General features: G+C 42.0%; 2 protein-coding genes across 3 annotated transcripts; one reads left to right on the forward strand and one right to left on the reverse strand.

The window, feature by feature from the left end:
- Positions 1–679: 679 nt before the first annotated feature.
- OST4 (oligosaccharyltransferase complex subunit 4, non-catalytic) lies at positions 680–5975 on the reverse strand. 2 transcript variants are annotated; one of them, XM_072407319.1, is made up of 3 exons: positions 5970–5975; positions 2347–2484; positions 680–862 (listed from the first exon to the last, which is right to left on the reverse strand). In XM_072407319.1, exon 2 carries the CDS (start codon positions 2481–2483, stop codon positions 2370–2372), a length of 114 nt encoding a protein of 37 aa, XP_072263420.1. In that variant the 5' UTR covers position 2484; positions 5970–5975; the 3' UTR covers positions 680–862; positions 2347–2369. The 2 variants fall into 2 exon arrangements, with proteins under 2 accessions (XP_072263420.1, XP_072263419.1); XM_072407318.1 differs by having other exon boundaries at positions 2343–2484.
- Positions 5976–8783: 2808 nt separating this feature from the next.
- Positions 8784–14773, forward strand: LOC140328025 (coiled-coil domain-containing protein 166-like). Its single transcript, XM_072407320.1, has 2 exons — positions 8784–8915; positions 12284–14773. Exon 2 carries the CDS (start codon positions 12284–12286, stop codon positions 13151–13153), a length of 870 nt encoding a protein of 289 aa, XP_072263421.1. The 5' UTR covers positions 8784–8915; the 3' UTR covers positions 13154–14773.
- Positions 14774–16603: the final 1830 nt, after the last annotated feature.

Genomic DNA, 16603 nt, shown 5'->3' on the forward strand with positions numbered 1-16603 from the left:
AGCATGATAAACATTTTAGGTTAAACATGCATTCTAAAAAAAAAAAAAAGTGGGACTAGTGCTATAAATAAAAACAAAACACTATTACTATAGTTATGATGAACAGCCATATGATTCAGCCATGTCTAGATCAACAGATGGCTTTGGTGTAGTATGAGCTCAAACATTCAGCACTTATACATCTCAGCAATACAATTTTCCAATTCCCTGTGTTTTATCCTGCTGACCTGTCACAAATTCAGCATGTCACGACCCCTGTTTGGTCTTACAACACAGTACACCTGCTATATACTCAAATATAAACCAGTGTTTTCTGACCAGCTTGCTGGACTACAGAACGCTGCTTATTCTTGTCCCCCCTAAATGTGTGTAAACTGAATGCTTTTCCAGTCATCACCTTGTGTGTATGGTAAGAGTTCTTGGGAAATGTAGTCTGGGGGTGTCAATAGTAAATGAATCCCCCTGCATGAACTGTACAAGTCTGGTGACTGTGTTATATAGAGTAAAAAAAATGTTCAAGAGAAAAGAAAAAAAAATGACCTATGAAGGGATGTTTAGGGGTAAATTTGGCTCATGCCTTTCCGGTAACCTTTACTCATGTGCGTTTTCACGATTTGCTCAATATCATGTTTGTTATGTCTGAACAGTGACGGAATTACAAAGCAGACAAGAGTCAGTGTATAGAGAACATATCCCTTCTCATTGGGAAATTTTTATTCCCTCCATCCACATATCAAAATCAGAGATCTAAACGAGGTAACAATGGCCGGCCATCACACAACATATGTACAGTCAGGGGAGTGCCGCTGGAATGTGCGCTTCATACTGGCGGGGATCTCAGGAGAACCGCCAAACATCAGACCTGAAAAAATGAAAATACAGAATTATGTCAACCAACTTTGTAAGATAAATCTCCTTCATTTCTAGATATTTGACGTCTAAGAAGTAAACAGCAATCATCCAGAACACAAACTACACAGAGATCCATTACACTCACCCACAGGTCTATGCAATGTGAAGGTCATGCATGCAGGATTCTCATTTTACAAGGCCAAAGACTGATAAATGCATCAATGTATCAGCACCTGTCAGGTGAATTCGGGCACTGGAGGAGTGATCTGCCCAACAACGCATGTATAGACTTGGCCATGTTGTAACAAGGAGTGAGATATGGAGCCTGCAAGGTGGCCGCCAATGGCCGGGGAAACCATGAAATCCGGCACAGCCTGCTCTCTGCTCAGTTAATGTGATGTGTTTGTTGATGAGAGATGAGGACGTGTTGGTGATTACAGTAAATTTATCCTGCAGCCCCTCTGCACAATGGTCAGAGACATCACCCTGATCTAATCTATAGAAAGAACAATATAATTTCCTGAGATGGCTGTTCAACATGAAAACCTTCAAACTAACTTTGTATAGAGTACATTCTGCATGGCTCTCTAGGTCCCAAGGTTTGATGATCTGTCCCCACATCCTGTCTACCCGATAGATGTCAAACAGAACAAGAAGAAGAAATCTCCCCAATGGGGACATACATTATAACTCATCCATTACCCCATTATTCACAATTCAGTGTCCAGTACCTGAGCGCGGTCACATGGGTGGAGGGGGGTTCTTAGCACTGACTTTCTGAAAGTCTGTATTTGAATAGGTTTTTTGGGGGCTGAAGTGATGGAATAAGATAAAAAGGGGATTCCAGGAGAATAAATGTGAACCGCTCAATCACTGCTCAAATCTGATCCATACTGCACAGCTATACAGAGAACTCTTATAATTTCCTAATCCACCTCAATGTTCCATGCTGCTACCTGCTGATTGGACAAAGCTTTTTGCAGACGGTGTAGCAGTGACATCACATAGCACGCATTATATTCCTCCAATACATGCACACTTGCATTGAGCTCCTCACTTCTTTTTGGCTGACAACAAAATGTTGCACAGAAATCCCTTATATTAAAGTTGCCTTGCTGGAATTTTACCCCACAGACTATGGAATGCATCACCATCATCTCCATAACCCCCTATACTTTATATAACACAGAGGAAGGCGCTCTGTTGTCGTTTTGGGGAGAACTAAGCACGGCTGACAACACTGATAAGGATTTCAGTGCAGCTGCAGGCAGAGTTGGCGGCTTATACAGAAGTTAGGATCTCACTTCTGGCAAGATGAAAAGTTTAGGAATGCTGCAATTACAGTAATTTATTTAAGAGACAGTATGTGAAAAAATGAGCATGTAAAGCAGTGATACAGTGTTTTTATAAACCAAGTTAAATGTAAATAAACAAAAAAATGATCAGACTTATCATAACTTCCCAGATTTATAGCTACACCTGGATCTTACCCACTCTGGCATCCGGACACGAGCCGCTCACTCCTGCTTCTTGGGGTTATTGACGGCCACATAGTGATACAAGACGACCAGCAGGAAGAGGGAGACCCCCAGTATGTTGGCGAATATGGCGAGCTGCACGTCTGTAATCATCCTACAGGGAGACAGAAACACCACATCAGTTCATTGTGTGTAACCCATCGATCTCTGCATCACCTTCCTCAGCTCCCTTTTTCCCTCATATAAAAGGGTTGTCTACCCTTTCATGTACAGTAAAAATTCTGGTGACAGGTCCTCTCTAAAGTATTGCTGCTATCCCTCTGCCAGCCCCATGAGCCTATAATATGCCAGTGAGTCTGCTGCAGCATGGTAATAACACCCGCTGATCCTGATATAGGGTGACAACATTCTACCTCTTTCTTCCACATGTACTTCCGTGTTGTCACCTTGTCCTATGGGCTTGCACTGGTGAATACATATTTCATTACTCAGTACTTTGAGAAACACCCTGCAGCCTTTAATGGGGCTGATGTGTACATGGAGTGACTGAAGAAGCTGCCTGGAGATCAGCAGCACTGAGCAGCTGCAAAGGGAAACAGAAAACTAAAAATGAGGATTTCATTTAAGGGTTCATGATGCACAGTGCTTCGGGTTTGGATTATATTCATGTTGATGCTCATTAATAGCACACAGCGATAGATGGAGGTGAGGAATGATCTCTGTGACACCTGGAACTCTCCTCTGACCCAAAATATAAAAATGGGGTCAGAAATCAATCATCCCCCAGCAGAATGGTGGCTCAGTGGTTAGCACTCTGGCCTTTGCAGCGCTGGGTCCCCGGTTTGAATACTAGCCAGTACTCATGGAATTTGCATGTTCTCCCCATATTTGTATGGGTTTCCTCCAGGCACTGTTTTCCTCCCACATTCCAAAAACATGCCGTTAGGTAAATTTTGTGGAGAAGCCAATTTACCTTAGACTGTATTAATGACATATGACTATGGTAGGGACATTAGAGTGTGAACCCCTTTGTGGGACAGTTAGTGAAATGACTATGGACATTGTACAGCGCTGCATAATATGTCGGCGCTATTTAAACACTGTGTAGTAATAATAATAATCCCCTCCGCTCCTCCTCTAAATGGTATCAGGGGGATGGCGAGACTCATCACTGCTCAGGCATGGGGTTAATGAGATGATTGTTGTCTCTCTAACCAGAATAACGCTTCATGATAATCCCTATTTATTGTACAGCGCTGCGTAATATGTTGGCGCTATATAAATCCTGTGTAAGCGACCCCAAGGCCCTATATGTGAAGAAGGGGAATCCCAGCACCGCACCCAGGCAATATCCCTCCTCTGCACAAACCGTGAGCTCACCTCCAGATGGGATATAGAATACAATGATAGCGAACTGTATTAACACAATCACTGAAAAACTTCACCCCGATGACAGGGCCTCTTTAAAGTGAAACTAATGTCCCACTGATTCAGGTAGGTGGTAATTACAGAAAGGACCAGGTGACGTCTCCTCTGCTATGGTTGTTCTTACCAGACAGATCGCCACCCTGCTGGCAAGATTTGCTGAGCTGCACATGTGTTGTGGTTTCCAGGGAAACGTGCAAGATGGAAATTCCTGGAAACCACAATGCATGCGCAGCTCAGGAAAACTTGCCAGCAGGGCGGTGATCTGTCCAGTAAGAGCAATGAAATGAACGTTTGGGACACATTCCCTGGGGTGAATATTAGGTAATGATGGAAGAGGATGAGGTCATTATTATTAATAAACAGGATTTATATAGCGCCAACATATTGCGCAGCGCTGTACATTAACCTGCCTAGCGGCCTAATTCTGTCCAAATTTCCATGCAAAAAGCGTACAATTTTTTGCATGGAAATTTATTTTTCATTGTAGGCTATAATTCTTAGGCATCACTGATATTTAATAAATTTAACAAATTTAATAATAAACTTTAAAGAACAAAACACAAAAATCTGTTAAAAAAAAAATATTTAAACATGTAATATAACTGTATAGTAGCATATATAATATCTATTATATGAATATTTCTTTGTATTGGGACTCAATACAGCTATTTTGTATTAAATCCAATAGAAAATTATTTAAATTTCCCGCCGATCCTCCCGCCCGCACAAACGGCACTGGGAAACCCCAGAGATCGTTGTTGCATTCGCTGGCTGAAGATCGGAGGAGGAAGTACGTGCGGGTACCTGCAGGACGCCAGGGACAGCGACGGAACAAGGTAAGTGGATTTTTCTTTAGTTAAAAGCTACCCCAAGTGTGACTCAGGAACACCGATTTTTGCCTGGAAAATCCACCCACAGTCACACCTGGGAATAACGCTGGGGGGTTAAATAGGGGTTGCAAATGACAGACAAATACAGACAGTGATACAGGAGGAGAGGACCGTGCCCCGAAGAGCTTACAATCTATGAGGTGTGGGAAGTATCATACAATAGGAGGGGAGATATGTAGTGAAGGGAAGTAGTGATGGTTTCAAAAGACATGGGGTAGGCAAGTTTTAAAAAATGGGTTTTGAGCGGTCTTTTAAATGAGCAGAAAGTAGGAGCAAGCTGAAAAGGAGGAAGAAGACCATTCCAGAGAGTTGGAGCAGCTCTAGAGAAGTCTTGTGCCGCGCGTGTGATGAGGTTATGAGTGAGGAAGTCATTAGTAGGTCATTGGAGGAGCGGAGAGAGCGGCAGGGGGAGTATTTTCTTACCAAGTCAGAAATGTAAGTGGGCAGTAACTGTGTAGGGATTTGAAGGCAAAGCACAGGAGCTTAAATTTGATTCTAAGGTGAAATGGAAGCCAATGGAGAGAACTACAAAGAGTGTTAAAGTTTTGTAGCTTGGCTTTGTAGTCCATGAAGTCAGCGCTAAGGCCAGATTTTCTCCACTTGCACTCAGCTGCACGAACAGACTTTTGTAAAGGTTTGGTGTGGTTGTTGTGCCAGGGTTGGGGGTTGGCAGGGGCAACTTTATCTAAAGCCAAAGAAAGAGAGTGGTTGAACTGAGTGGCAGCTTTATCCGGAGATGTGATTTTAGAGAGGATGGGGGTTAGGGACCTAAGGCAGTTTGAGAATAGGTTTTGCCCAAGGTTACGGATATCTCTCTGCCATTGGCTGGGTCTGGGATATGGCAGACAGGGGCAAGAGTTCGATAGGTTGGAGCTGATAAGATTGTGATCAGAAAGGGGATATGGCAAGTTGTCATGGAGGGTGGGGTTGCAGAGTTTAGAAAAATACCAGGTCTAAAGAGGCGGTGATGTGGGGATGGGTGCAGTGCGGCTCCTCAGGTGCAGCTTTCCCTCCAGTCAGGGAGCACAGCAGTGATGTCACCGCTCTCCTCAGAGCCTGAGGTGATCTGACACACAGGAGGGTGCAGGGTAAATTCTACCTATTGCACCATACTAGGAGTTCACATTTTATGTTACAGCTCAGACATACTACTAATTATGAATTTTCTACATAAAGTTTAAAATTCAGCTCCACTTATGTTCAGTCTGAGCCTCACCTGCACTAACCCGCCCGGGAACTGTTCCAGGCAGCTCCTACACATATGACAGGGAAGCCCCGTGCATTCCCCTGTATCTCCCCCATTCATATCAGAGAATATTACCTCCCTCCTGGTCTCCGGTCCTGTCACACACCGTAATTCCCTCACAATCTTCAGGATGTGTGAAGTCTCTTCCGGTCTGTAGAGACACGTCAACCGGATCTTCCTCTATACAGCGCCCTCTGTCGTCGCCATCAGGCAGCACCGCCCCCCTTCCTGCTTTTACCAAATTCTATTTGGCGGCCATCTTAGTATACCCAGTTAAACGTCAATGTAGGGTGTAGTAAGATGGCGACGTAGTGACGACACTGACGGGATGGCAGGAGAGAGATGTGCGCATGCACAGTAGTTACCTTTGCGTGCACTCCCTCTGCTCTGAGGATATTTTACAGTAAAGCGCGTTCACGTGTGCTCAGATTTGTAATGATTTTTTGTTTACCGACAACACTTTTTATAAATAATGAGGAAATTATTAATGCAGGAATAGTATAGGCGCTGTATACGTCTCTAATATCATTGTGCACATAATATAATAATTTATCATAAATATGGTCAGTATGCTCTGAGCAGGTGGAATGAATAATGGCGTCAACTCTCCCGCAATGCATTGTAGGTTGAGTGACAAAGTGAGTCTTTCTGCAGCTAAAATACATGATTTATACCTGAGCATGCGTATTAGTGTGCCCATAACACATGCCCGCTGGTTGTCAAGGAACAGTAAGTCACCTGACACTGCTGGCCAATGGAAGAGCATGTCACCTGACACTGCTGGCCAATGAGAATGCAGGATTATGATGTCATAGCGGATCATTTTTATTTACCTTGTCTCTGATGAGTGTCTATTTTGTATTTTTAGGCTTTTTCCTCTTTTTCACCTATTGATCCTGTCTGTAATGTACTTCCTGTCCTGGGGTGACAACGCTCTTTTTCTGTACTGAGAAGCAGTGTTGTCACCCTAGGCCGCTCTTCTGATTTGTAATACTAACACCTCCCCCTTCATATCCAGATAAAGGTTTCAGTAGTTCATGGAATATATCTAAAAGAAAGTGCCAAGGATGCTGGATTTTCTGGCAGGATCAACAAGTATACCCTGTGTTTGGAGACACTAAACCAGAAGAAGGAAAACAAATGCAGCCTCCGGGTGTTACAAAGTTATAAAGCAGTGAATCTGACATTCACCAAACATTCCCTGATGGAGGAACGTTTACTGCCAATAAAAACACGTTGATTCTTGGTGAATGTCCGATTCACCACTTTAGACCTGTAGCATTTTTGGGGATTGCTTATACTCAACTGAATTTAATCCTTGTGATGGCTACAAGCACTCCATCCGCTTCCATCACTGATCAAATAATATCAGAAACACAAAAAGTGATGAAATACAATACATTATATATTTATTATTTTATTAACATTTCCTAAATATTGATCAATGATAAGATTGGGAATGGAATCAGCGATCAAAACGATCAGTTTGTGAAAAGCAGCGCTCAGTGTATGGAAGACATTGGGGAATGAATCCTGCTGGGGTGTGGGGGGAGGAGTCATTTACAGGGGGCGGAGTCAGATATACTGAGGAGGAGGAGGGGTTGCGTGGATGAGTTGTGTTTCGGAGCAGCAGTTGCCAACCCAAAAATTTTGGTGGTCCACGGCTCTGGCGGGGGCGCCCCTAAGCGGGGTCAGGAGAAGGCCGCAGAGCCCCAGACCATGTCCCCCATACAAATCCCAGGTTCGGGGACACAACCCACCCACTCTCCCATTGCAGGCTCAGATCTAGCATCATGACGTCACTATGGGGGAGGTTTCTCCCACTTTGAGTGACAACCGGATCCCCGCACATGCTCGGTTTGGAGCTGGTCATTTTAGTGGTCTGCGGGACCAAAAAAGTTGGAGACAATGTTTTAGAGCGGAGGTCGCCAACCTTTCGGACCTCACGGACCTCACCTTAATTCATCATTTTAAATCCTGCGGACCATCAATATGAGTTTTTTTTAAATTGAATATTTGAAAAATAATGATCTTCCTAATGGTGCTGACAAGGACTGTGGCGGTTCTGATTCATTGATCAGCTCACAGGTAAGTGAAGTATTACTATTGTTACTATTATCATTAGTTGTATTATCTTTGGTATTACTTAAGAAATGCAAACTATTGGTTTGCTTTTTCTCACTCATTATGGATTTATTTTATTCCAATCTAAAACCAAACAAGAAATGAAAGTTATCAAACTATTTGATGTCATTAAATATAACAGTTATAGAAAATACACAGGCAAGGTCATACTTACCTAAAAGAGAATCTGAGAAATAAACAAATAAAACAATCGGATGAGAATCGGTATTGGCGGAGCGGGGTGACTCTTGTAATGGTGGAAGCAATACTGACACGTACGGCGCGGCAATGGTCGCCTCATACAACTAAATACTACACTGACATCACGCTGCGCCTCTCCTGTTTTTCCGTCTCTAGTACAGTGGGTGAATTGAGTGCAATATAAAGGTGAAAATTGTAATTCAGAATATAAAAATTTATTAGAATATTATTATTTTTGTTTTATTATTATTAAAACATAAAATTTGCAAATAATGTCCACATTTTTCTGTGGGCCACTGTTTTAGGAGTTTGTTTAAAAAAGGAGTCAGTGGTAGAGGCGGAGTTGCGTAGATGAGGAGGAGGAGTTGTGCTTTAGTTGGGTAAAAGTAGAGTCTGACTAAACTGGGAGGAGTCGAGTAAAAGGTATAAGAAGTTGGGTTGAAGAGAAGCAGTATGGAGGAGGAGGAGTCAGGGTGAGGGGCGGGGCGGGACAGGGAGGTGAGGGGCGGGGCGGGGAGTATTTTGCGTGGTCACGTGGGAAATGAATAAGTTGGGCAAGGAGGACAGAATTGAGAGGTGGAGCTGGGCGGGGCGATCTGAATTGTTTTCGGTTTCCAGGCAACAGTGAGAGTGATGACTACACAGAGCTTGCAGTGCGCATGCTGAGCGCACAGGTGTGATCCCTCCTGACAAGAGGTGAGTATCACAGGCTACATACCGCTCCTTATCAACATATACAGCCCCTGTCTGCCACACACATGACATTCACCCCAGTGCACACAATGATTCATCTCAGTGCATCACTCTGGTTTTAGAGCATCTCACTGTCATTTATGTTTGTTACAGTCTGCTCTCTCTTTCCTAACTATTGATCCTGCCTTCTACAAGCTGTAGTGATAGCACAGAGATTGTCCTGTAAATGATTCCCATCCCTTCATGGTGGTGAGGACAGGAGGGGGCTTGTAGCTCAAATCAGCATTGCAGTTCAGGTGACAACCCTAGCCACATCTACAGATACAAGAGTGATCGTTGTCACCCGAGTGCAATCCTGTACGTGTATGTGATACCTAGGGCTCTGTATAAATGATTCCCCCAGACAATTCATCTGAGATTCACTGACAGTTGGTCGGATCTCTCTCCTTTCAGTTCCTATAAAAACAATGACTCGTTCTGCCACCTAGTGGCCAATCGTCAAAAGTGCACAGCTGTCACAATAGGAAATTATTAGGTCATAAAATAATCAGTGAATTGACAGGGGGAATAGAACCCTTAGTGTCCAACAGAAGATTCACCTGCTATCAGTTCTGCTGGCAGGGAAGAGTTAGGAGTGTCACCTCCTTGGTCTCTGTAATCCCGCTGCACTGCTAGTAATATCCCAATTCCTATCACATGGGACCGATCACCCAGAGTTATATCTGCAGTCCAGTGAATGTGAGCTGGACATTCATCCATCTGTATTTTATAGCTTTTATTTTGAAAAGATTCACCCTGTGTGTAATGATGATGGGGGGGGGAGTCTTGCTTGAGGTCAGGTGTTTGTCTACCCAGCAGATTGGAGTGAATATTGTTCGTTACTGAGAAATCTCTATCATACTGTGTGTCTATACTGATGGGTGAATCTTGCTTGTTTTTGGAATCTCTCTATCATGTTGTATATACCAGTAGAAGCTCACAGGTGAATCCTGTTTCACTTTAAACTGATGGGAAAATCTTATTTAGTGTTTGGAGTACCTGTAATATACTTTATACTGATGAGTGAATCTTGTAGGTTATTGGATATCTATATAGTACTGTATGCCAAAGCTGATGGGTGAATCCTAGTTGTTAATGGGATCACTCTATCATGTATGTGAAAGCTGATGGATGAATCTTTATTCACTTGGTGAATCTCCATTATAGTTTTTATGACGGGTAAATCTTAGTGAAGGGTGAATCTTATTTGTTCGTGGGGTATCTTTATTACACTAATGGGTGCCGATGGGTGAATCTTATTTGGTATTGGGGTATCTTTATTACTTTAATGGGTGCTGATGGGTGAATCTTATCACTCTGTTATGTTGTATGTGAAAGTTGATGCTAATGGATAAATCTTCTTTTACTTGGTGAATCTTGTAGTATCACTAATATTGTTTTTCCAATTCAGATGTGTGAATTTTGCTGAAGGGTGAATCTTGATTGTTATTAGAGGATCTCTAATATACTGTATGCTGCTGGGTGAATCTTGTTTGACCTTAAAGTGACGGGTTAGTTCTATCATTTATTGTAGATCTCTATTATAATGTGAGTCAAAGCTGATGGATGAATCTTGCTAGTTTTTGACCAGTGCTGATGACTTAATACAGGGTGAATCTTGTTTGTTATTGGAATCCCTCTGGTATGATAAGTGAATCTTGTTAGTTATTACGGTATCTCTGCTTATTACTGTATGTCAATGCTAACAAGGAAATCTTGCTGAGAGGTGAATATTGATTGTTTTTTGGAATCTTTCCATGACATTATATGAGGATGCTGATGGGTGAATACAGTTGGGTACATTTTCAGACAAGGATTGACTTTTAAATGATAGCATTTTTTTGGTCACCTAACTATCAAACAAGATTCACCCATCAGCATCCGCATACAACATAAAATTCCATTTACAAAGAAGTCTCTCCAGTTACATTTAAAGCTGAACTCTGGAAAAATAAAAAAATACCCTTGCTGCAGGATTTTTACCTCCCTCCCCTGCATTGCAAGGGTTAAAAGGTTGCTTTTGTCTAGGGTATTATTATTATAAATCAGGATTTATATAGCGCCAACATATTATGCAGCGTTGTACATTAAATAGGGGTTACAAATGACAGACAGATACAGACAGTGACACAGGAGGAGGAGAGGACCCTGCCCCGGAGAGCTTACAATCTAAGAGGTACCATTAGGAAGCACTTTTATTTCCCTCTCTCTATGTAACCATTCCCCCAAATCTGCTTCCCCTCAGCACCCCCTGGGTTTCATTGACATTGACATCATCACATCCAGTGAAAGAATATAGGTTCTGCATTGTAAGTGAGGATACCCAGGGTCGGCACACAACCTCATGCATCGGAGACCGGACAGAGATATGGAGGTGCAAAGTTTGCCACTGCACAAGGACCCCGGACCCTCAGCCAATAGGGGCCAGAAGTCAGCTTAGTAAGGAAGCCAATCCTGCACAGGAGCCAGCTGTTGGCTACCACTGGTCGGAGAGATGGTAAAAGTGTTGTCTTCCAGAGGAACATTGAAAGCATTAGAAGTTGTTACCGGTATCCTAGGCCAAAACATGCGTTTCACACTTGCAATGTGGATGAAACCCAACTGCAAGGTTATCTTTTTATTTTCCCTCAAACAGCCTTTCTTAACCTTTTTAACATGTGGAACCCTTGAAATAACTTTCAGGTCTTCAGGGAACCCCGGCTATAATTACTATATCCACATCTCAAAGTATATTAGTGCGGTGGTCAGTGAGAAGAATCCTTCTTACCTCTGAATGACCTCTGCTGGCCATTGGGAAGAATAGCACCCTAATGTACACACGTCAGATTATTCTCAGGTGATAAGAGCCACGGGGCTCATCACAGATAAGAATCTGACGTATGTACAGAGGCCATCCGGCTTTGTTCATGGATCCCTCCTGGTGGATTCCAATGACAAAAATCTAACGTATGTACGCAGCCTTTCAGGTGGCCAAAAAAGATCATTGGTGTCGGTTAAACCTGAGACACTAATACAAGAATCGTTCATCAGCGTCTGCATACATAACAGAGAGATTCCATGTAGTGTGAAACCTCTAAAAACAAACAAAAAAAAAATATTGATGGGTGAATGTCCACGTGGATTCCTTTTGTTTTGTACTAGTCTGTGAATTAGTATGTTGGGAGGAGCATATGCTACACGTCTAGTAGAGCCAGAATGACAGGTATAACCCTGATCCCAGATTTTGCTCTATAAGCCACCCAAATCTCATTGGTTAAAATGTTTAGAACTTTGTAAAATGGATATCTCATCATAAAAATGTCGCTCTAACTTTTGTCATGTATGTATCGTAGATGCCACCCAAGAAGAAGTCACAAGGCAAAGCTGCAAAAGTTTCAGGGAAAAAGACCCCGGAACAGGTGGAAGATGATGGTGACGTGAAAGAAGTTGTGGTTACCGAGCGAGAAGCTCGTCTACATGACGAACATGACCGCCTAAATGCAGAACAGGATGGGCTGAGGAGGCGGTTGGAGCAACTACGTAGGGAGAATGAGTTCCTCCAGGAGGAAGCTGAGAGAGTCCGCGTGGAGAGTCAAGAATATTTATTGTACATGGGCAAAAGAAGCCAACGGCGCCAGGATGCCATTATCAGCTTGAACGACCAAAACACACGAGAGCTGGCGGAGATCAGGAGGCAGAAGGAGGAACTTGAGGCCTCTTTTCAACAAGAGGAGAAGAAGTTGAGGGATCAACTCCTCCAGAGGGAAACAGAGCTGGCCAATTTGAGGAGAGAGCTGAAGGAGCTAGAACCAATGAGGGAGCTTCAGAAAGAGCAGATTTCACTTATTAAACATTTGGAGTCTGAGGTAATGGCCTCCCGAGGTAAGCATGCCGAGGCCCTTCTGAGGGTGAAGAGCGCCTTCCTACGACAAAAGGTGGAATGTCAACAGGACTCGCAGCGCCAGTTGAACCAGCTGTCTCAGAAAGCCAATGAGGAGGCCAGGAATGCCCTGCAAGATGTGAGCAGGAGGGTGAAAGAGGAGAACCAGACATTGAGGCAGGAACTTCTACAGCTTATCAATCAGTTCCGGGATCTGCATACCCAGAAAAAAAAGGTGATGGAGCAGAACAAACAGTTACGGAGAGAGCAGCAATGTCAAAAAGAGGTGAGGAACGCCCAACGGAAGCTAAAGATGGCGACCACTCTGCCTTATCCATCATAAAAAATCTGGTGAAACTAAGAATTAAATATTTGAAATGCAATAAATAGATTTTGGAGGGGACACCAAACAATACCTTATTTTCTGTATCCTGTGTGCTGTACTGTGAGATCATTGGCTTCTGCTAACGTACTTGTCAACTCATCCACTAAGTATATCTGAAATCCCAGGAGGTTCCAGTGTTTCAGCTGACACTGGCCAAAGACAAAGGACTTGTAGTCATGTCACCATTTTGTTTCAAGATGGCAGAAAACACAGACTTGATTAGATTTAGGTCTACCAAAAATATGCCAAAGTCAGCAGAGACCTCAACCTCAAGTAGAACTCGGTCAATTTTTGTTTCTAGTTATGGATAATGCTGCTTAAAATTTCAGCTCTTAGCTGACTTCTAGTCTTCTGAGTGGTATGAGACAGGGACACCAAGGAACAGTCCGAGCAGTTTTGTCCTGTAATTTTATTTAATATTTTGCACAACAAGTCCATAGCATTAAGCAAACCAAAGGTCTGTTTGTCCAAGAAACAAATTAGTTCTATTCTTGACAGGGTGTCTCACTAATGGGTTCCCAAAAACAGATGGACACCCCATGTACTGTTTTAGGATTTTGTCGGCATGTAGCCATTTTATCCAGCAGCTACCCACAGTAGAGAGTGAGCCTTCAGCCTCCAGGATTAAGGACAGAACTTACTAGGACCAGAGAAGCAAACAGTTTAATTTATCTAAATCGGCCATATATATACCCTGAAGCTCCTCACCATATGTATGTGAGTTGTATTGGGCAACGAGTGAATAGTATATTTTTTAAGTTGATGTTGTAAGTAGGTAAAACTGGCCAAGTGTAAGGATCTGAGGGACTTTATTGGGTCAGCTGAAGACAATTCCTTGAATGGGACTCCTCATCTCTTACATGGCAGACCTTGTGGGTGTCCTCAGTATGCACTAGTAGCTAATCTACTACAAGTTACCCAAACCCTTTATGCCTGCCATGAGAGATAGGTGTCGGAACACAAAATGCATTGCAGTTTGCTTCATATGAGGTCATGTAGCTTTAAACCAGGCTTCATGATAAATGTGCACAATGACCCCTGTCCACTGTCAAAAGACCTCCAATGGGCATGTGAGCATCAGGAGTGAATCATGGAGCAAAAAGAAGGCAGCTTGGTCAGATGAATAATTTTATTTTCAATGTGTATAACTAGGCGTGATTACTTTGGTAAGAAATGACAGTAAGGTACACCATAGGAAGAAGGCAAGCCAAGGGAAGCAATGTGACTCCGCTGCTAATATCTGGTGCCACCGGCAAGACACCATTGAAGTCCATCAAGACACCATCAAAAGTCAAGAGCTTAGGTGGTTTTATATTTCGGCCGATCGCTTTCACCTACTTAAACCCCTTGGGCTCCAGATATTACCCAATCAAATACATTACTGACATTTTACAATCCATGTGTATTTGCACTAATTATGGGATCTTCTTCATTTAACCTGTAAATTGTGCTCATTCCTGTACAAGAATAAATTGCAGCACAAAGTACAACAGTCTTACAGCTCCATCTGCTGGGATAAAGCAGAACTACATGTGTGTCTATGTTAATGTTTAAAATAAAGAAAAAACCTATACTATATGACAGTTTTTCTCGACATTCCTAATATAAATATAACTTTCAGGTCTTTAGGGACCCCCTGATTTAAATACTATATTCTTAGCTCACAGTACATTAATGTGGTGGTCAGTATGAAGAATTCCTCTTACATTGCTGGCCATTGAAAAGAATGTCACCCTTACAGATAGCCAAAAATATAATCGGTGTCACTAGTAACTGATCTATGTGTTATATGAATGAACAGAAGTGCAAGCACTTCTTTTTAATTAGCCCATCCAAATATTGAGATGTGAACCCAGCCTGTCCAGCACACTTAACAGTGTGCAGGGCACATATAGAAGATGCAATATGGTAATACACAAGTTTTACAATTCTGAATTGGCTCGAAAGAAAGCAGACTGATGCACACATTTCTAGATGTAATATATAATATAAGCTGTTGTATTACCCCCCTAGTGTTCTAATTCTGTCCGTATTTCCATGCAAAAAGCGTTACATTTTTTTTGCATGGAAATTTATTTTACATTGTAAGCTATATTTCGTAGGCATAACCCACCGAAAAATGTCCAATATTTATTACATTTAATGAACTTTAAATAAACGGGATGCCAACGGAAAAAGGTAAGTGTTTTTTTTTTTTTTAAGTTTAAAGCGACCCCGAGTGTGACTCGGGATTACTGCTTTTTGCATGGTTAATACACCCCAAGTCACACCCGGGAATACCTCTAGGGGGGTTAATGCTACTGACAGGCTAAATTGTACACAGAGTAAGTAAAGATTTACAATATAAATCATACAAATTACACAGGGGAATTAGGAAGTAACAAATTATGATGCAAACCAAGTCACCTGCTATATAATAAAGTACAATAAAGTATATAAAACAATGCTATAGTAAGGAAGTTTAATATTCTAGATGGGAAAATCTAATCAATAATCAATTGTAAATAATTGTGATCTTTCCTAAGTTATTTATCACTTTGTAGGTTTCACTTAACTTAGTGAATGTGCTGATTGTTTAGTTTTGCAAAGAATACTCAATCACATTCACATTTTCCTTGCACAAGACTGGAAGGTTAAAGTCAGTTGAACTATATCTCATTCACTAAGCTAAGTGAAATATCAATGCCACAGGAATAATACACATTGCTATGTGACCAGGTTTTATTCCCATTGTAAATCGCCCTCCCTGTATCTTTAATCCCTTTTAATATACTGAATAGATGTAACAAAAGTCCTGATTACACACATTTTTGTAAAAGTCCCAAAAATAAAATAAAGTTCAGTGTGGTTTCAGAAAACACCACCTGGATCACCAATGTCTGTATGTTCCTCTTCACCACTCTGCAGACAAAACACACGGTGCTTTCTGAAATCAGAGTACAGAGCTCATTTTTATTCTGTCATGTCCCATCTGTTGGGACTTTTCCAAATCTTTATATATTAGCTGTCATATAGAGATGGTTAATGGGTGGCCAAGTGTCTGGCATTTAGAGACGATGGAAGCTGCTATTGCTGACCCAGTTCTTTAACACAGCTTGCCTGCTCAGTATTCTGATCCTTGATCTGTAATACATTCTGAATCACTGACCCAGAATGAGTATGTAGCTCAGGTGTTCAGGCAGTTACCTGCATGCTTGTTTTTTTTGTGTGACTGAAACTACTGAAAACCAGAACGTCACCTTTACATCCAGGCAATTACCATTTACAATAAGTTCAGCAATAGCAACTTTCATTATCTCTCATTGACAGATCTTCTCTAATTACCCATCTCATGGGGTTGGAGTGAATGTCAAGTCAAAAATGTTATATTTTTATTCTGTAGAAAACAGGGTAACTTCTTGCTCTACA

Source organism: Pyxicephalus adspersus, chromosome 4 (assembly GCF_032062135.1).
Source record: "Pyxicephalus adspersus chromosome 4, UCB_Pads_2.0, whole genome shotgun sequence".
NCBI lineage: Eukaryota > Metazoa > Chordata > Amphibia > Anura > Pyxicephalidae > Pyxicephalus > Pyxicephalus adspersus.